Here is an 18,852-nt window from a genome sequence, read left to right on the forward strand (position 1 = left end):
GTGCTGAAGATGGCAGGAAACAGCCCTGGCCAGAGGCAGGGAGAACCTCCAGCTCCTGAATTCCCTGCAGGTGTCCTGGGCCTGCCCTGCTCCTTCCCCAGGCTGCAGGCAGCAGAGTTCCCTAAACACCAAGAAGCTGCTCAGGTTTTTAAGTTGCTTCCTTCAGCTCACCCCACTGTGTGCCAGACTCCTGGGTGGGCTCTGCCCCAAATCTCACCTCACCCTGCCCAGGCAGCTGATGAGGGTAAATCCAGGGACCTGCTGAAGAAATGAGTGTGCCCCCCTTGGCCTTTTCACATGACACTATCCATTGGGAACTATTTGGTGAGCTTTGATCTGAGCAGCAAACAGCCCTGAAGCTCCATTCCAAGGGTGACAAACCAGGGCAGCTGGGGTGACACTGAGCAGGGCTGAATGGAGGTAGAACAAGGAAGTATGAAGGAAAAGTGGCTCAGAAAATACAGGATATAATTCCACATCCATGTGCCCAGTACATCATCCAGGTCTGCAGCCATTCCCAGGGCCCAAACCACATCCCAGCTGTGACATGGACTGGGAAGCAGTTCTGGGACATATTTAGGACTGGGTGATTTAATAGATAGGGGATTCTTTCCTGGCCGCCTCAGGAAAGGACAGAGGCACCCAGAACCGTGGCACCTTTATCCCAAAACACTCATCAGGCACTTCCAGGACCTTCTCAGTGGGGTCACCAGCGGGTAGAGCTGGAGGTTCAGGTGGCCCCACTCCACTGTCTGGTTTAAAATCACGATCCCAGAGGATCCTCCTGCAGTGTTTTACCCCCCTGCTCAGAGGAGCAGGAGACGGGTGGTCCAGGTGTTCCCATCCCCACCTGGTCACTGCAGCCATTTATAGCAGCTCGTGGGATTATTGTTCTTTTCTTTAAAAAAAAAAAAAAAAAAAAAAAAAAAAAAAAAAGTATTTATTTAAACCAAAACACTCGGCCAAGGGGCGTTCACGGGCATGTTAACCAAGCTTAAAAACCAAAACTGTAACAGCTCAAAGGCGGAGCGGCGCGGCCCGTCCGGCTGAGCGGGGCCGGGGCTGGCGGGGTCCCGGGGCAGCCCCGTCAGAACTCGAAGGTGCCGAAGTGCGCGGTGCGGCCGCCGGCCTTGGGCTGCGGCTTGTACCCGATGCGGTCATTGATGAGCTGCTCGCGGCTCTTGTGCTCCGTGCCCAGCGCTCCGATCGCTGCCGCCTCCTCGCCGCCCGCCGCTGCCTCCGCCTCGTCCCGCTGCTTCCTGCGGCTCTGCGGGCGAACGCGCCGGTCAGGGCCGGGCGCGGGCCGAGCCTCCCGCGCCCGGCCCTGCGCGCACCTCCAGCTCCTTCCGGACGCTCTCGAACTCCTCGATGTCGTCCAGCTTCAGCTCCAGCCGCGTCGGCTTCCGACGGAGCATCGCGACCCGGGACACCGCGACCCGGGACACCGCGACCCGCGCCAGGCCCGAGCGCTCCCGCCCTCAGCGGGCCCCGCCCGCCCCGCCACACCTCCCGGCATGCTGCGCGCGTCCCGCCCCCAGGGGCACTGCATTTCCCGGCGCGCCCCGCGCACACCACTTCCCTCCCGCCACACCTCCCGGCGTGCCTTGCGTGTTCATCCCTTAAAGGGCGAGGCAGTTCCCGGCATGCCCTGCGCAACCCGCCCGCAGCCCGTCCGCCACGCCTCCCGGCATGCCCTGCGCGACCCGGAAGCGGCTGTGAGGTGCCGGAGCCCGAGCGCGGCGGGTCTCGTCCCGTTCACGTTCTCCAGTCTTGGTATCGGTTCCTGGTCTTGTTCCCGGTCCCGCTCCCGCCATGGCCACCGCGCGGGCACCGGCCGCGCGAGGCGGGGCCCGGCCCCCCGAGGTGAGTGGTGGGGGCGCCTCCGGGCCCGCCGGAGCGGGAGAGGCCGCGGGGGTCGCGGCTGCTGTTGCTGTGTGGGGTTTGCGATGCACCGGTGACGCCGGAGCCATTTAAAGGAGCCGGAACGCTCACGTGTTTTCCTGCATTTTTGCACAATCCTGATTGATTTCCCGGGAAGGTCGTGTGACGCCCTCCGGGGAGAGGGAGCCGGGCACCGTTCACTTTCCCCGGGCTTCCTGGGAGGCCGCCGGGAGCTGGAGCGTGGCATCGCTCCTGGCTGTGCTGGCGCTCAGCAGGAGGAGGAAAAGCTTCATGTTCTAAAGCTTTTTCAAAGAATAAATCTGTAGATAATAAATAATAGGAACACAGCACAGCCTGATTTAAGCGATTTAATGTGGCATTTTACTTCTGCACTTTGGCCTTCAGGCAGAAACCTCAATGTCCAGTGGCTGCCCCCTCCCTGGAAGTGTCCAAGGCCAGGCTGGATGGGGCTTGGAGCAACCTGGGACAGTGGAAGGTGTCCCTGCCCATGGCAGGGGATGGAATGGGATGGGCTTTAAGGTCCCTTCCAACCCAGTCCAGTCTGGGATTCTGAGAGGATCTTTGCATGGTGCACAGCTCAGCTCTGTGGCATGCCCAGGCTGTTTGTTGGCTCCTCTGTCCCCAAACACTCCAAACTGTGCCTCTCCCTGCAGCCCCCCAAGCCCAAGCCTGCAGAGGAGAGCGATGGACCCCCGGCCAAGCGGGCACCCATCTTCTACGGGAGCCTGGAGGAGAAGGAGCGGGAGCGCCTGGCCAAGGGCGAGTCGGGGCTGCTGGGCAAGGAAGGCATGAAGGCTGCCATGGAGGCTGGGAACATCAACATCAGCAGTGGTGAGGCTGTGGAACCACCCTTTGTTATCCCTCCCTGGAGGCAGGACACTTCCAGATGTCTCTCATTGCTCACTGGGCATCACCTCAAACCAGACCGGGATGGGCAGCTCCTTGGATCTTCCCACTTGAGAGGGATCCAGGGGCAGAGAGGTTCTGGAACAGCTGCCCGGGGAGGGGGTGGAGTGTCCCTCTCTTGAGACATCCCACACCCACCTGGACACGTTCCTGTGTCACCTGCTCTGGGTGGCCGTGCCGTGGTAGGGGGATGCACTGCGTGGTCCCCAGAGGTCCCTCCCAACCCCAGCTGTTGTGTGATCCGTGGTGGATGTGCTGTGCTCAGGGCTGTGTCTGTGTCCAGGGGAGGTGTTTGACCTCGAGGACCACATGAGCGAGCGCCAGGCCGAAGTGCTGGCAGAGTTCGAGCGCCGCAAGCGCGCCCGGCAGATCAACGTCTCCACCGACGACTCCGAGGTCAAGGCCTGCCTGAGGGCCCTGGGGGAGCCCATCACGCTCTTCGGAGAGGGGCCTGCGGAGCGCAGGGAGAGGTGCTGTGTCTGCAAACAGGGAATGGCCGCTTAGCAAATCCCTGAGCTTTTCCGGGGAGCTGGGGCGCAGCGAGTGCTGCTGGTCAGCAGTGCTGTGCCACAGGGCAGCTGGGAGAGCTGGGGGTGTTCAGTCTGGGGAAGAGAAGGCTCCAGAGAGACCTTAGAGCCCCTTCCAGGGCCTAAAGGGGCTCCAGGAGAGCTGGAGAGGGACTGGGGACAAGGGATGGAGGGACAGGACACAGGGAATGGCTTCCCACTGCCAGAGGGCAGGGCTGGATGGGATCTTGGGAAGGAATTGTTCCCTGGGAGGGTGGGCAGGCCCTGGCACAGGGTGCCCAGAGCAGCTGGGGCTGCCCCTGGATCCCTGGCAGTGCCCAAGGCCAGGCTGGACATTGGGGCTTGGAGCAGCCTGGGACAGTGGAAGGTGTCCCTGCCCATGGCAGGGGTGGCAACAGGATGGGCTTTAAGGTCCCTCCCAGCCCAGACCAGTCTGTATTTCTGTTCTAAGAACCCCAAGGTAGAGGGAATGTCACACTGGTATTTGTCAGGTGAGCTGAGAATTCACTGGCTAAATCCAGCTTCATGACTTTTTTCCAGGTTAAGGAACATCCTCTCCGTGGTCGGCACAGACGCGTTAAAAAAGACCAGGAAAGATGATGACAGGTCAAAAAAGTCCAAAGAAGAGGTAGGGGTGTCTGCTGTCCCCTCAGTGCTCAGGGAGGGATGGTATATCCAGGGCTGATATATCCAGGACTCCTGGCTTTGGCCAGCCTGTGGATTCTCGTGTCATCCCTTCAGGCTTTTTCTGTGTTGCCCATTTCAGCAAACCTGTGGCAATGTTTGGCCTCAGTGAGGAGCACTGAGTGTGGTTTTTTACTCCCAGACTGAGCTCTGTGCTGCACTCAGTGTGCAAACCAGGAGAGCAGGTGTGTGGGCTCTTATTCATTATAGCAAGTCCCTTACTTTTGTTCATGCTTGGGAAGAAAAAATATGTTCCTGCTGCTGCATCTGTTTCTGCCTTTGATTACTCTTTCTGCTGCTGTCTCTCTTCTGAGTCTATTTTTTCCTTATTATTTTTGAGTTGTGCTGTTAGAAATAATTTCTGCAGCTCTGGGCTTTCTGTTTACTGGGTGATGTGTAAACAAGGAGGGAGTTGCATGTCAGTGAATGCAGATGAGTCAGGGCTCAGCTGGAACACTGAGTGAAGTGGCAGCATGTCAGGATCGGATCTGTAGGGCAGAGAGTTTGGTTTATCTCTCTTAATCCCTTTTCCTGGGGCTTACAGTTGTGCAGAAGGCCCTTAAAAAGAGGCCAGAGCACAGCAGGGTTTGGGGGCAGGTGCTGGGAAGAGGCAGCTGAGGGGAATGAATGCAGGGGCAGCAGCACCAGAGCTTTTCCATCAGTTTTATTCCTTTTTTTTACAGTATCAGCAAACCTGGTACCACGAGGGCCCACGCAGTCTGAAAACAGCCAGGCTGTGGCTGGCCAACTACTCACTCCCCAGGTGAGAGAAAACAGCACAGAGGAGGAGGGAGATGCAGCCGTGTGTCAAATCCAAGTGCTGATCCCTCTGGGGGTAGCACAGGAAATCCAAGGAGTGGGGAGGCAAGTCCAGTGAGCCCAGAGCTCTCAGGGGCTGATCCAGCATTAGCCCAGTTTGGGGGAAGAGCAGGGAAAGGCCTGTTGCCAGCAGCAGGAAGGGGGAATGCTGGCAGTTGTCACTCCACCTTTGCTCTCCCCAGGGCAGCGAAGCGGCTGGAGGAGGCCCGGCTGCTCAAGGAGATTCCCGAGGCCACCAGGACATCCCAGAGGCAGGAACTGCACAAATCCCTGCGGGTAGGTTTGGCAGCTGCTCCACTGCTGTGTTCACAAGCAGTGTTTGGCTGATCCTCCAAAGAGCTCAGCAGGAATTCAGCTGCATGTGGTGCTGTCCAGATGCACATCAGTCTCTGCAATCTTGGGAGGTTCTGCTTTTCCTGTTTCCTTGTGTCTCTAAAGCATGCTCTGATTCCTTCAGAGTGATCCAGGGAGATGTATTTCGTTCTTGTGGGTGGCAGGAGGCAGAGGCATCCCTGCCTTGCCTTGGCACTCTCCTGTGAAGCTAAAGGAATGCATTCCTGGCTTTGGCATGGGTTTGGCTGGCTGGGAAGCCAGGGAATCCAAGGGAAATACCCAACTCTGGGTGCAGAATGTGGTTGGGATGACTCTGAGATGCCCTTTCCGAGCATGCTAAGCCAGATTCCCAGCTTAACCAAACAGAGAGGCTCAGGCACACCGTGTGCTCCCCCCTAATCCTGTTTACACCAGAGGCAGCAGCTGCCAGAGGATTTGCTTCTCCCCTCTGCCCTGTCTGTCTGGTTGGATTCTTTGGATGAGTTGTGGAAAGATGCCCAACTCCAGCCAGTTCTGTGTCAGAGCTGCAGCTGCAGAGCTCTGGGGCTGGGGGGGCCCATACCATGGGTGGCCCTGGGGGGCTGAGCTGTCACCTGAGGCTGTGCTGGGCCACCTGGGCCAGGCTGGCCCTGGAGTGGCTCTGAGGCAACTCCTCCCATTGAAAGTGACTTTCCAAAGGCCTCTGCCTCCTCCTGTGCACATTTGCCTCCCTCACCTCAGGCTTTGGCTGGGAATAGCTCTGGGCTGGTTGTACTTTAGTCATTTATTGATGGTTTTCTTTGGTTTTTTTGCAGTCCTTGAATAACTTCTGCAGTCAGATCGGGGACGATCGCCCACTGTCCTACTGCCACTTCAGCCCCAACTCCAAACTCCTGGCCACAGCCTGCTGGTGAGACAGCCTTGACAGCACCTGCTTTGGGGGCTGGGAGAGCACACCAGGGAAAGACAGGGATGTTACTGGAGGCTTGGGAATTGTGCTTCTTCCTACCCTGAGCTCTCATCACTCCATTTTAGAGCTGAGCAGAGGTTCATTGATCTGAGCTGGTTGCCCCAAATGTGTTGGTGTTTTAGCCAGTGCAGAACCTCGGGGTGGCTTTGCAGCTCTGTTTGATGAGTTCCTTGATGTTCCTTCTCCACTGACATCTATTCCTTGTCTTCCACAGGAGTGGGCTGTGCAAGCTCTGGTCCGTGCCCGACTGCAACCTGGTTCACACCTTACGAGGTAGCGAGCGGCTCTCACTGAGGCTTTTGGTTCTTTTGTTCCTCTCTGTGCTGAGCTCCCACATCTGAATTACTTTGTGACTCAAAATGTTGTGTTTGGGCAGATTTTTCTCTTGCTGAGGGCATCCCTTGGCTTGAGAGCATGGGAATGTGTCAGATAATGAGGGAGACCTGGCCTTTAGCTCCGACCTCAGCTCCCAGTTTGCTGTTTCTATTTCTGAACGGTTTTGTTTTGTTTCCAAACTTGGTTTAAGTACTTGAGTTACAAACAGCAGCAGTTTTGGGCAGGTCACTTGACAACAGTGAGGTTCTTTGAGCAGTGGTCACAACTTGGACTATATACAGATGGGAGGACAAATCTCTTTGATTTATATGTTGAGTTTTGTCTGCACTTTGAGAGTTCCAAACCTTGGTGTTGGTGTTGGATGCTCTGTGTTGGGTGCTCCTGGAAGTGCAGTTTGCCTGTGGATTACAGGGCAGTGTCACCCAGCACTGAGGGCACAGTGAAGGTGTCCGCTCACCTCACGCAGCAGTACCAAGGAAATGCTGCTTTTCTGAGGAACTGCCCAAGATCCCATGGCAGATTCTGAATTTTGGTTTTCCTTCCCCTTCAGGGCACAGCACCAATGTGGGGGCAGTCGTGTTCCACCCCAAGGCCACAGTGTCCCTGGACAAGAAGGACGTCAGCCTGGCCTCGTGTGCGGCCGATGGCTCCGTCAAACTCTGGAACCTGGAAAGGTCAGAACTGTTCCAGATGTGCACAGCTGCAGCATTGCTGTTCTGGGGTTTATTCCATGTTCCTCCAGACATTTACCATCCTCCTGCCAATATGAACTTTTGCTGTGGTTACCCCAGTGCAATCCCTGGCCTCAGTACGTGCCAGCCTCTTCAGCAGGGAGAGAGATCTCCCTGATTAGGGAGTCGAGGGAGATTGTCTGAAAGGGATTGAGGCAGAATTGCTGCTGGGCACTGCTGAACTGCTGGGGGTGATGGATGGAAGGTTTGGGGACTGTTTCATTCTAACATCTCACTTAGAAGAAAATTGCCCCTCTTGGATATTAAGAAATGAATTTGTGTGGTTGGGAAGCACCAGGATTTGGAGAGGGACTGACCAAATACACAACCAGGCAGAGAAACTTCTGCCTGTGCTGCAGACAAGCAGCTGTCACTGCACAGAGTAGCTGTGGCAGATGGGCAGCACCTCTCTCAGGCCTGGGAAGAGGAGACTGGTTCAGGTACTGAGCCCCAGCATCACCTGATTGAGGAGTGGAGCCTGCAGTGCTCCTGGGCAGGGCAGGCAGCTCCCAGAGCCCCAGCTGTTTATCCCTGGCTGAAAATCAGAGTTTCTAACAGCAAGAGGGCCCCTGTGCCAAGCAACAGGGGGGTTGTTAGGCTCATGTGACCACATCTCTTAATTAACCTGTTGGAAAGAAACTTCACTGCTGTTCAGGTCGTGTATGAAGGCTCCTGACCTGCTGCCTGTCATTCTGGGAGAATAAGTATTCCCTCCATCCTGTGTCCTTCAGAACAGCAGGATTTGCTGCAGTTCAGGATGTTTCTGTTCTCAGAAGAACTCCCTGCAGTACAGGTGGTCTCTGGTTTGTTTCTGTACTTCCAAAAGTGCTCATAACAAGGGCCTTGTTAATTTTCATTATTATTCATCATCCCAGAAGAGCTTTACAACCAACAGGAGTGTGGAGAAAGGGTTTCACTCTGAGCTTTAGGAGTGTGACCCAAAGGCAGAATTCAGAGCCAGTAGCTACAGCTCTGATGTTCCTTTCTGGTTTGATTTCATCAGCAGAGCTTTTGCTGCCATCACAATGTGTGGGCAAAGGCCTGGCTTGAGGCAGCCCCCTGTGGCCAGTGCCCAATGGTTTGTTGTGTGTTTCAGTGATGAGCCTGTGGCAGACATCGAGGGACACAGCATGAGAGTGGCCCGTGTGATGTGGCACCCGTCCGGGAGGTTCCTGGGCACCACCTGGTATGGACACCTGGGGAGTGGCTTTCAGAAGTGACCATGGGCTGCCCAGCTGGTGGCCCTGTGGTGCCAGGGCGTGTCCACATCAGGGCAGGGCTTGGCCATTCGTGACCACAGCTGGGCTGTTGCAGTGTCAGTGACAGCAGGTCACTGGGATTCCTTTCCCTGTTCCTGTGTGAGACACTGTTGGGCTCCAGCTGGCAGTAAAATACCCCCAGAGTTGGTGAAATACCCTGTTACTCTCCCTGGAGTTACATGGAGACCAGGGGAAACGGCCTCAAGTTACACCAGGGAGGGTTTAGGTTGGGTATTGGGAAAAAATGTCTTCACAGAAAGGGTGGTCAGGCACTGGAACAGGCTGCCCAGGGGTGGACTCACCATCCTGGGAGTGTTCAAAAAACATCCAGATTGCACTGGGGACATGGGCTAGTGGTGCTGGGTTAACACTTGGATTCAGTGTCTCGGAGGGCTTTTCCAACCTGAATGGCTCCGTGGTTTAACACGTGCTTTGTTCTTGCAGCTACGATCACTCGTGGCGCCTGTGGGACCTGGAGGCCCAGGAGGAGATCCTGCACCAGGAGGGGCACAGCAAGGGGGTCTACGACATCGCCTTCCACACCGACGGCTCCCTCGCCGGCACGGGGTGAGCTGCCCTTGGCTCAGGGTGGGGGGGAAACGTTACCAAGGGCTTGCTGTGACCAGAGATTTCTGCTGGGGGAATGGCCTCCCAGTGCCAGAGGGCAGGGATGGATGGGATATTGGGAAGGAATTGTTCCCTGGGAGGGTGGGCAGGCCCTGGCACAGGGTGCCCAGAGCAGCTGGGGCTGCCCCTGGATCCCTGGCAGTGCCCAAGGCCAGGCTGGACATTGGGGCTTGGAGCAGCCTGGCACAGTGGAAGCTGTCCCTGCCCATGGACTGAATGATCTGTAAGGTCCTTCCCAGCCCAACCCAGTGTGTGATCCTGTGATTCCAGAGGCCTGGATGCCTTTGGCCGGGTGTGGGATCTGCGCACGGGACGCTGTATCATGTTCCTGGAAGGGCACCTGAAGGAGATCTACGGGATCAACTTCTCCCCAAATGGGTAAGGAGGAAGCTGGCGTTGATGTGGGAGCTCTGGGTGCAAACCCCAGTCCCTAAACACTGCTCTCCCCTCCCTGGCAGGTACCACGTGGCCACGGGCAGTGGGGACAACACCTGCAAGGTGTGGGACCTGCGGCAGAGGAAGTGCATCTACACCATCCCTGCCCACCAGAACCTGGTCACTGGCGTCAGGTTCGAACGTGAGTCCCTGCTGCTCCCTGCCCCTCCAGCAGCTCAAACCCACACCTGCAGCTCGGGAAGGCCTGTGCTGGTGAGCAGAGATGTCCTGTTTTTATTTCCAAGTCTCACTTCTCCCCTTTTCTCCTCCTGTGCAGCCAACCACGGGAATTTCCTGCTCACAGGCGCCTACGACAACACGGCCAAGATCTGGACCCACCCTGGCTGGTCCCCGCTGAAGACGCTGGCGGGGCACGAGGGGAAGGTGATGGGCCTGGACATCTCCCTGGATGGGCAGCTCATTGCCACCTGCTCCTACGACAGAACCTTCAAGCTCTGGACAGCCGAGTAGCTCAGAGGGGCCAGTTGTGGACTGGGATGGGGACGTTAATGACTTCCAGTTGCTTTTTTATATTAAAGAAAAAAATAGGAATCAACAATTCCAATGTGTTACAGCAGCTGCAGTCATGGCTGCTCTGGAGTTTGGGTGTGTTTGAAGCACCAGTGTTGGCCAGGGCTTGGTTGGAGTCAAGTCTTGGGGGTTTTCCCAGTTTTTGGACTGTTTTTGTACTGCAGGTACCACTTTCTGCTGTAATTTTGATCCATGTACTTCCACCCTCCCTTGCAAGTTTGGCTCCCAGGTGTCCTTCAGACATTTGCGGTAACCAGCGAGCACCTCAGGTTTGGTGTGTGGGTCAGCCTCTGTCACTGCCCTTCTCACCTTCCTTTTTGGCAGGAGTGTGACTTCAAACTTGATTTGCATTTAGAGAAAGAGCTCAGAGGGAGAGGCAGTGGTGCCTTCCTGCCCCTGCCTGCACATGGATGTCTCTGGATGGAGATCTGCATCCCTCTGGATTCATTTACAGTAGATGTCCAAGGCCAGGGAATCTTCCAGGTACCACCTTGTGTCCTACTCCTTGAGCTGTCCCCTGGACGGGTGTTGCAAATCCATGTCAGCATCTCCTGTTCAGGGTTTGTTGTGTGAGGTCATTCAGTGTAGGATTGTCTTGTTCTGCCCTACCCTGGGGAGAGCTTTTGTACTTGTTTGCTCTTTAAACTGAGGTTTTACAAATGTTGTGCCCTGGAAAATCTAAACACGTTTTGAATGTGTATCCTGAGTTCTGGGTCTGACAAGGAATGGAGAAATTACAGGAATTCCACAATGCTCAGTTTGATTTCTGCTGGTGTAAGAAACAGCTGAGGAGGGGGTGAGGTCTCTGGGAAGAGGAGGCTGAGGGGAGGGAGACTTATCAGGGGCTACAACCCCTCCTGAGGGGCAGCTCCGCTCTCTGCTCTGTGGGCCAGGGACAGCACCCAGGGAGCGGCTGGAGCTGGGCCAGGGCAGGCTCAGGCTGAGAGCAGGGAAAGGTTCTTCCCCCAGAGGGTGCTGGGCACTGCCCAGGCTCCCCAGGGAATGGGCACGGCCCCGAGGCTGCCAGAGCTCCAGGAGCGTTTGGACAGCGCTGCCAGGGATGCCCAGGGTGGGGCTGTTGGGGGGTCTGGGCAGGGCCAGGGGCTGGGCTGGATGGTCCTGGACTTCTTGTGATTGGATGAAAACCTTCAGGAGTAAAGAGAAGGTGGATTCACCTCCCTGTTGTCAGCTGGAGAGCAGCTGTCTCTTCCTTGGGAATGTGAGCACAGTTCCTTCCAGGGAAAATACTGAGAGGCCAGCAACTAACAGAATTATTTAATGCAGTCTCTGGTCCAAGCCCAGGTCTGGCTGTGTGTGCTCAGCCTGATGCTCAGGTTCCTTGGTCCTGGCATCTCATCTCCTCCCTCTGGCCATCCCCTGCCTCTGGCTCTGCAAGGAGGCTTTGTAAGGAAAATGCAGGAGGCTCAGTCAGGAGCAAGAGCTTGGCCTGAAGGCTCCCAGGGTTTGGCTCTTCTTCTGGACAGCCCTGGTGCCTCCCTGCCACCCCCAAACCAACCAGCAGCTCCCCCAGCTCCTGCTCACACATCCCCACTCCACAGGCACGGAGTCCCTGCTGCCCGTGGTCGGGGAGCTCTTGGGGGTCACGTCCCCTCCTGGGACAGTCTCGGACAGGAGGTTCCAGTGCTCAGAACGCTGCCACCTCCTCCAGGGCCGGCTCTGCGCCGCCGCTGACGCGGAGCACGTGGATGCCGGAGTTGGAGCTGGCACAGAGCAGGGTGGAGCTGTCGCAGGCGGCCAGCGAGGCCAGCGGGCCCGAGCCCTCGAGGCGCAGCGTGGCCAGGCAGGCTGCAAGGGAAGGGACAAGGGAGGGACGCTGGGTTTGCTGAGATAAGGCAGGGCCACACCAATCTCCCACCTCCAGGCTCTCTTCACCTGAGGTGAGTGAGCTGCTGCCCTCACTGTCCTGGATCCACACATCCAATTGGGATGTGCCCCCTGGAGAAGAGGCCCTCACCCCTGTGCATTGCCCAGGCAGGCAGTGGCTGACAGGGATCCAGACTGGGGTCAGGCTCTGCCCCTTCCTGGGAGAGGAAGCAGGGCTGGCTGGACTTACAGCCCCCACTGCAGAGCTGCAGGGTGTGCCTGGAGCCATTCCCAACACACCTTTCTCTCCCAAAATTAAGTTTTCCTAAGGGCTGTGCTATGCTCACCATGCAGTTTTGATGAATCTCCAAAAGAGAAATAAGATTTACAATATCCAGTGTCACATGAGCCTTTCTGTTTGTGTCTGTTATTAAACCCCCTGAGCCAGTTTGTGAGACATCAGCCTGAGCTGCACTTGGCATGGCCCCACAGGCAGCTGCCCCTCCTGGTGCCCTGCACCCTTCCCAGAGCAGCTGGATTATGGCTCACCCAGCTGGGAAGGCAAGAGGATCAAAGCTGCTGCCAGCCCCACAGGCACCAGGCAAAGGAACAGGTAAGAGAACAGAAGGTCCTTCTCTGCAGGAGAGCCTCAGGTTTCTATTTTCATCCCATCTTAAGTAAGTTCCCTTGGAGAGGGGCTTAGCTCCAGGGAGTGTCTAATGCTGTGAACCTGAACAGCTTCCCAGGAGGTCTCTGCCTGCAGCACAAGGGTTCCTAAGAACCTGCTGCCATGGCAGGGCTTGGCAGGTAAACAAACACCTTTGTGTCCAGCTCAGAGAAGGACTCACCCTCACCACCAGGTTTAATCCCAAAATGCCCACGATTCCCCTTCAAGAGGACAATGAAAATGAGGGTGTTGGCTGACCAGCCCTCTGTCCTCCAACAAAAATTCTGCTCCTTACAACTTCCACCTGCAGAAATCTCTGGAGTTCCCCTGATCTTTTTTCTTTTTGTCATTTGTCCTTTCATGGCTTAACTTGGATGTATCTTTAAAAGCTGCTCTTCCTTTTAGCTGAGGGAGGTCCCCTGTCGCCTCTGACATGCAAGTCCTTCATGCTTTGGGGCATTTCTCCACCCCACCCTGCAGCTGGGTTGGAGTAAACTCCAGAGATTGCAGCAGTCACCCTGCCCATCACCACCAGGAGACAGAACTGAGGGAAGTGGATTTGTTATCCGAGAGAAAGGAACACGGAGTGGGCAGGAGCCTCCCCTACCTGCAGTGTCTTGGTCCCAGACCTTCACTGTGCTGTCGCTGGAGGATGTGGCAATGCTGGGGGCGAGTGCTGGGCCCCGGGGCAGGAAAACACACGAGGTGGTGGTCTGAAAATGCCCTTTGTACTCACACACTCGGCCCCTGGTCTGCCTCAGGTCCCAGAGCTGCAGGAAACAGGCACTGTTAGAGCCCAGCTCTGCCAGCATGGGACTGTTTTACCAGGACAGGAAGGTGGGTTGGGATAAAGAGCTCCTTGCCAATCTTCAGAGTACCCTGGCTACTGCCCTTGTTCCTGCTCGTGCTCACAGGCCTGGAGAACATCAATATCTGAAGGATTTTCACCACTGGTGACTGAGCACATGCCCACACCCATTAGAGCCAACAAGCTAAGACTATGCAGGCAGATAAGAAGTGTCCAGCCTGCTCCCATCCTCAGCCCTGCCCTCCCTGGGATGGGATAGTTTCATCCTCTTGAGCCCCACACAAAGGCATGAGAACCTGCAGGACTGAATCCCTGGTTTGGAAACACCTGGAACAAGGGGTCCCTCACAGGCTTTCTGCAAGAACCTTGTGCTCTTCAAAGCCCTCCATTGTTTTTTCCTTGTGTGTTTTGCTGAAATGAAATTCCAGACTGGTTTGGGGTGGAAGGGACCTTAAAGACCATCTCGTTTCAACTCCCTACCATGGGTATGGATGCCACTCACTAGATCAGGTTGCTCCAAGCCCCCATCCAACCTGGCCTTGGACATTTCCAGGGATGGGGCAGATCCCAGTGCTTTAATCAGGCACAATAACTGCTGATAATCTCTGAGCAGAACTTCCCAAAGGGACAGGCAGGAAGGCACCAAGCACTGGCCCTGGCTGGTGACACCAGCACAAGGCCAAGGCAGTGGGAGCACTCAGACCCTTGGAGCACTGATGTGCTGCTCTCCCCTGTCTGCCATGGACAGGGGAGGGAAAGGGAGCAGGAGCCCAGCTCTCGCTGCCCTGGCACTCACGGTGGCCTCGGCGCCGTGGCCGGCGCAGCCGCTGCTGCTGCTGAGGCAGTACCGCCCGTCCTGGCTCACGTCACAGCACGTCTGGATGTGCTGCTTGGCTGGGAACGTGTGTGCCACCTGCAGCTCCCGGCTGTCCCACACCCTGCAGGGAACAGCAGAGGCCAAGGATGCCCTGAGACATCATCACCACGATGGTTTCCCTCTGTGCCTCCCACACACCCCAGCTGTGCCCATGCGCTCTGGCTGCTCCCAAACTCTGTCTGCATCCCTGCATTTATCCATGCTGGATCACTCTCCAGCTTTCTTTTTCACAAATTCTCCTTTTCACCCAGGGCTGCTCCCAGCCCCTGTCCCTGGCTGGAGACTGCACTCCAAGGCCCAGGTGAGCTGGCAGGTGGCTTGTAGCTACACCAGCAGGGGTCATGACAACCAACCAAACAACAGCCTCACGTGCCTCAGGCTGCACCTCCCTTCTCTCTGGCCACAGGGAGAATTTACCTGGTGGTTTTATCCTCTGAGGTCTGGATGACATAACGCTCCCCAGGAACCCAGCACAGGTGTGTGACCTGTGGAGAGGGAAGGATGAGCGGGAGCCACCTGTGTGCACAGCCCAGGCTCTGTCTGCCTGAGGATAGAACCGCTGAGCTCCCATCCTCTCCCTCCCTGTGCTGGGAGCTGGAAATGTTGGATCAAGACATTTTCTGCTGCCCTGCCAGGTGCAGACCCAGTGGGGTTACTGGGGGTGATTCAGGTGGGGAGGTATTGGGATGGGATTTGAGGAACCAGCAGATCCTACCAGATTCCTGGAGATTGCAGCTCTGCCCAGACACTCCCCGGTCTCGGTGTCCCACTTGCACACGGTGTTGTCCCTGGAGCCCGTGCACAGCTGGGAGGCGTCTGCAACCACAAATCAACATCAGAAACAAGGCAGGAAACGTTGTCACTCAGTCCCTGGGGACTGGGAATGTGTTGTCCCTCACCTGGGCTCACAGCCAGTCCAGTAACAACCAGGTCATGTCCTGGGAAGTGTTGGCTTGGCTCCGAAGCCCCGTGAAGCTCCCACATCATCACTGTCTTGTCCCGGGATGCGCTGAAGACTCTGTTGGAGTCAAGGGCTGAGGTGACCTGCCAAGGACCAGAAGGAGAAGCTGCTCATCCTCCACCGAGCTCACAGGGAGAGCACAACTCTGCTGCTGTCCTGCCACAGCCCAAGACATGCAAGAATGTGTCTGGGGAGAGCCTGGCCTTCCACCTCTGTTCCTTGTTCCCTCAGAGCCAGGGGGCTCGATGGTGGATGGGTGCTCTGAGGTCTCGTTCTTAGAAACCATTCATTTTACAGGAAAAACTTCCCTACAAGCCCAAATGAACCCAGTGCAGAGTTGCTTTGAGCACTGGGGTGAACAAAGCTCCCTTTGTCCCTGCAGTACCCAGAGCCCAGGGGACCCACTGGGGCTGTCCCCAGTGGAGGTGCACTGGCCACACCATGCACAGCTACAGCCCCCCTGCACGTCTGCTCTCCCAGGAGCCTGCCTGGCTTTGTCATTCCAGTCCCAGAAAGGAAATTAAAGCCCTGATATTCCCAGAATAGTCCAGCTATGGCACATGGTATGGGTATTCCCAGAATGTATCAGCCAGGTATGGCTGATTTGTGGAATAATGTCAAGTCTAGCAGAATGAGACCTGAAGAAAAGTAAATGGCATCTCTACATCAAAAACTTGGCCTCATAATTCGTCCTGAGCTTTTGCTACACAGTGTCTTGGAGGGGAAGACAAGCTCACATCCAGACCTCCTGCAGCCCTGTTTAGTCTGGATGCACCACTCCGTGCTGCTTCCCAAAGGATCTGTTGGGACCTTGGGAAAAACCTGACGTGTTCTGATCACAGAATCATGAATCGTGAAGGTTGGAAAAGACCTTTAAGGTCATCAAGTCCAACTGCCCCCAGCTGGATACCAGAAATAGCCTGATCCCACCTTCTGTGTGGATGACAAACCAGTCCTGGCTCCCCAGCTCCTGAGGGAGACCCCGGCGCTCTCACCTTGGTGACCTCGCGCTCGTGGCCGATGAAGCGGCGCAGGGCAGCCCCAGACCTCCAGCTGGACACGGCCACGCTCTGCAGGGACAGGGACAGCGGTCAGCACGAGAGCAGGGTAGGGAGGATTTTTCACATCCTTGGTTACATCATACCAAGGTTCAGTCCACAGGACAGGGAACAGGTTCCTCTGGTTTGCAGCGCCTAGAGCTGTCCTTAAAGCCAAGTGATGTAAGAGTCAGTCCAGCGATCCCAAGCCTGGGTGGGAGCATTTGATGTGATATGAGCTCTGGAGAGGTTATAAAATTTGATTCCATGTGCTTCAGTGCGTGCCCTCACTCTAAGCTCATTTTTCCAGTCTAAATTCAGGGACCGACAGAGTCACCATCCACGGAAATGTTCAAAGCTCACATTTCACCCTTATTTTTGACCCATTGATACATTTTCCTGCCCCAGGGGATCCCTCACCTTATCCCTTCCTCCTGACACACACAGGTCTGGTCTGAGAGCAGCCACAGAGGTGACAGCGTCTGTGTGAGCAGGGCTGTGCTGCTGGGGGGCACCAGCGGGTCCCGTCTGTCCCACGGAGCCATCGGCCCTGCAGAGAACAGGGACAGCACCGGGGGCTGCAGGGGGCTGGGAGGCGAGGTCAGGGTGCCGTTCCCTGGCACCAGGGGCTGGGAGATGGCACCTCTGGCATCTTCTGACTTGACAACATCTGTCTTAGAAAGCCAGAGAGAGGCTGTGAGTGAGATGGAGCAGACACAACAAAGCAGTTTGGATATTTGGGCCAAAGAGCCACTCCCGGAGCTGTTCCCCTTCAGGTCTCTGCCTCAGCCATCACAGAGCACAACCACTGGCCATGGTTATGTGCTTGGCCACTCCTGTGAGCGACATTTGGGATATCAATCCCCCAGAGAAGCTGAGCAGACTTTAGAAGTGAGGGTTAGGAATAAAAACCTGATTCAAACATGCAATAATGAAACTAAACTCTTGTGCTTGCTATATTCTCTGCTCATATACGTTCTCTCTTCTCTCTCACACCTGGTTTATTAACAAGAACTGATCTCCCAGCGTTGCTTTACCTGTATTTGGTGGTGTGGAAGCTGATTTTACTCTGCAGTTTCCCCATAGCCCTGGCAACGAGCAGGCAGTGGTGGGTGTCACATCAGCACCGTGGGGACACGACCTGTGGGTGAGGGGACACGGCATCACCAGGGATCCAGAGGAGTTTCTGTTTATTACACAAACAGGATAAGGTGCTGGTGACATGTAATCCACATTAACTCCATCCAGAGTAAGAAGAAAACCTCGGGGAGGGGACATCCAGAGGTCCTGAGTGGAGCCTTTAGCTTAGAGCAGAGCCAGCAGCAGGGTGAGGTCACTGGGACCTCACACTGAGCTTAAAAATACCCCATCTTGGTGAGGCCACAACAGAGATGGAGCTGATGCCTGTCATTCTTTACACCTCCTCTTACTCCTGGATCTGGTCTGGACTTCCATATATCCTGGAGATCCCAGTTTTTGGATTGGTGAAGGCAAACACCTTCAGACTGGAGCTCGTACAGCAACTGCTGGGACCAAGTGCAGGCACAGGCAGCCCCCGCTCAGCTGAGACAGCCTGGCAATCCTTGAAGTGACCTTTCCACGAGCTGAGGAACACTTTGGGAAGAGTTTCCATGTCCAAACGCCAATTCCAACAAGGCAGGGCCGTGTGGATAACCCAGATGCATTCAGCAAACACTTGCTGGCCAGGCTGGGGCCAGGCTGCCCTGTCCCTTTCCAGAGGGGTCAGCACAGCCAGACCCTGTACCAGCATCCATCCAGGTGAGGAGCAGCATCTCTCCTTCCTGTCCTCACAGGTCACAGACAGAGCAGAAACCAGACTCAGTGACAGTGAATTGTCACAGGCAATAACTGGCTGCTGCTTAGCTCGAGGCACGCTAATTGGATTTAGTCTGCTGGCATCCCCATCTTCCGTGGCTGCAGCATTTTGCTAATCAAAATCAGGATAAAACCTCCACACCTTCTTTTTCCAGCAAAAAACTGCTTGAAGGCTCTGGCAGTGAAAAACAAATCCTGGAAGCACTGAGCAAAAGGGGTTGGGTTTCTACAGAATTCCCTTTCTAATTTTACCCTGCCAGCCTTTGTGATTAGCAATTAGTAATAGCCAGTTAATCTCCTGCTGTTCTATCCATGAGTTTGCATGTTCCAAAGATGTGAGGAATGACCAATCTCACAGCTGAGGGGCTGTGATAATTTGTGCCCCAATCGTTTCAGTCCATCAGGAATGTGATTTTTCTCTGACAGTGGGAGAACTCTGGAAGTTGCAAAGCAAGATTCTAGGAAAAGCTAAGGTGTGAGTTCTAATTCTGATGGTTACTGATTCCAGCCAGCAGTTAGTTAATGTTCATCCCTACCTGCACATTAGCTCACAGGCAGCTGCCAGAGGCCAAGGGAGGCTGCAGGGAAGGTGGGAGCTCTGTCCTGGGTCTCACTGGGTTCTCCTGCCTCTTCCCCACTGCAAGAAAGAGCAGATTTTTCTGCATCCTGGATGAGAACAGCACTCAGACAGGATGTTCATCCAAGGTTTTGCTGTCTGTATCCCAACACACGTTTATCCAGCACCTGCTCCACCAGAAAGCTCCAAAAACTCAGGGATCCTACAACAACTGATCCACATCAAG

The 18,852-nt window shown here is 55.7% G+C and overlaps 3 protein-coding genes across 4 annotated transcripts; 1 reads left to right on the forward strand and 2 right to left on the reverse strand.

Annotated features, from left to right (window-relative positions):
• Positions 1–919: 919 nt before the first annotated feature.
• On the reverse strand, positions 920–1,487 carry CDC26 (cell division cycle 26). The gene is made up of 2 exons (XM_082295252.1): positions 1,335–1,487; positions 920–1,267 (listed from the first exon to the last, which is right to left on the reverse strand). Exons 1-2 carry the CDS (start codon positions 1,413–1,415, stop codon positions 1,088–1,090), a joined length of 261 nt encoding a protein of 86 aa, XP_082151378.1. The 5' UTR covers positions 1,416–1,487; the 3' UTR covers positions 920–1,087.
• Positions 1,488–1,727: 240 nt separating this feature from the next.
• On the forward strand, positions 1,728–10,685 carry PRPF4 (pre-mRNA splicing tri-snRNP complex factor PRPF4). Of its 2 annotated transcripts, none has more exons than XM_082295212.1 (14): positions 1,728–1,863; positions 2,556–2,733; positions 3,092–3,278; positions 3,876–3,963; positions 4,703–4,782; positions 5,021–5,114; positions 5,966–6,060; positions 6,335–6,393; positions 7,007–7,130; positions 8,284–8,373; positions 8,891–9,013; positions 9,344–9,451; positions 9,532–9,642; positions 9,786–10,685. In XM_082295212.1, the coding sequence occupies exons 1-14, from the start codon at positions 1,813–1,815 to the stop codon at positions 10,369–10,371; spliced, it is 1,974 nt and encodes a 657-aa protein (XP_082151338.1). In that variant the 5' UTR covers positions 1,728–1,812; the 3' UTR covers positions 10,372–10,685. The 2 variants fall into 2 exon arrangements, with proteins under 2 accessions (XP_082151338.1, XP_082151339.1); XM_082295213.1 differs by having other exon boundaries at positions 9,532–9,650; positions 9,786–10,087.
• A 999-nt stretch (positions 10,686–11,684) lies between these two features.
• On the reverse strand, positions 11,685–17,297 carry WDR31 (WD repeat domain 31; the record flags this gene model as incomplete). Its single annotated transcript, XM_082295446.1, has 9 exons — positions 11,685–11,845; positions 13,138–13,300; positions 14,135–14,276; positions 14,633–14,700; positions 14,931–15,031; positions 15,115–15,259; positions 16,172–16,246; positions 16,634–16,763; positions 17,251–17,297. 9 exons carry the CDS (start codon positions 17,295–17,297, stop codon positions 11,685–11,687), a joined length of 1,032 nt encoding a protein of 343 aa, XP_082151572.1.
• Between the last annotated feature and the right edge of the window lie 1,555 nt (positions 17,298–18,852).

The sequence above is a fragment of the Coloeus monedula genome (assembly GCF_965178545.1).
Source record: "Coloeus monedula genome assembly, chromosome: 21".
In the NCBI taxonomy this organism is placed as follows: domain Eukaryota; kingdom Metazoa; phylum Chordata; class Aves; order Passeriformes; family Corvidae; genus Coloeus; species Coloeus monedula.

What these genes read in the sequence shown, in the direction of transcription:
- CDC26 (XM_082295252.1), bottom strand. Translation starts at nt 1,415, where the DNA reads ATGCTCCGTCGGAAGCCGACGCGGCTGGAGCTGAAGCTGGACGACATC. An exon ending in GCGTCCGGAAGGAGCTGGAG is followed by an intron (nt 1,268 to 1,334) that starts GTGCGCGCAGGG and finishes GTTCGCCCGCAG; the next exon opens with AGCCGCAGGAAGCAGCGGGA.
- PRPF4 (XM_082295212.1), top strand. Translation starts at nt 1,813, where the DNA reads ATGGCCACCGCGCGGGCACCGGCCGCGCGAGGCGGGGCCCGGCCCCCC. An exon ending in CCTGGTTCACACCTTACGAG is followed by an intron (nt 6,394 to 7,006) that starts GTAGCGAGCGGC and finishes CTTCCCCTTCAG; the next exon opens with GGCACAGCACCAATGTGGGG. An exon ending in AGGTTCCTGGGCACCACCTG is followed by an intron (nt 8,374 to 8,890) that starts GTATGGACACCT and finishes TTGTTCTTGCAG; the next exon opens with CTACGATCACTCGTGGCGCC.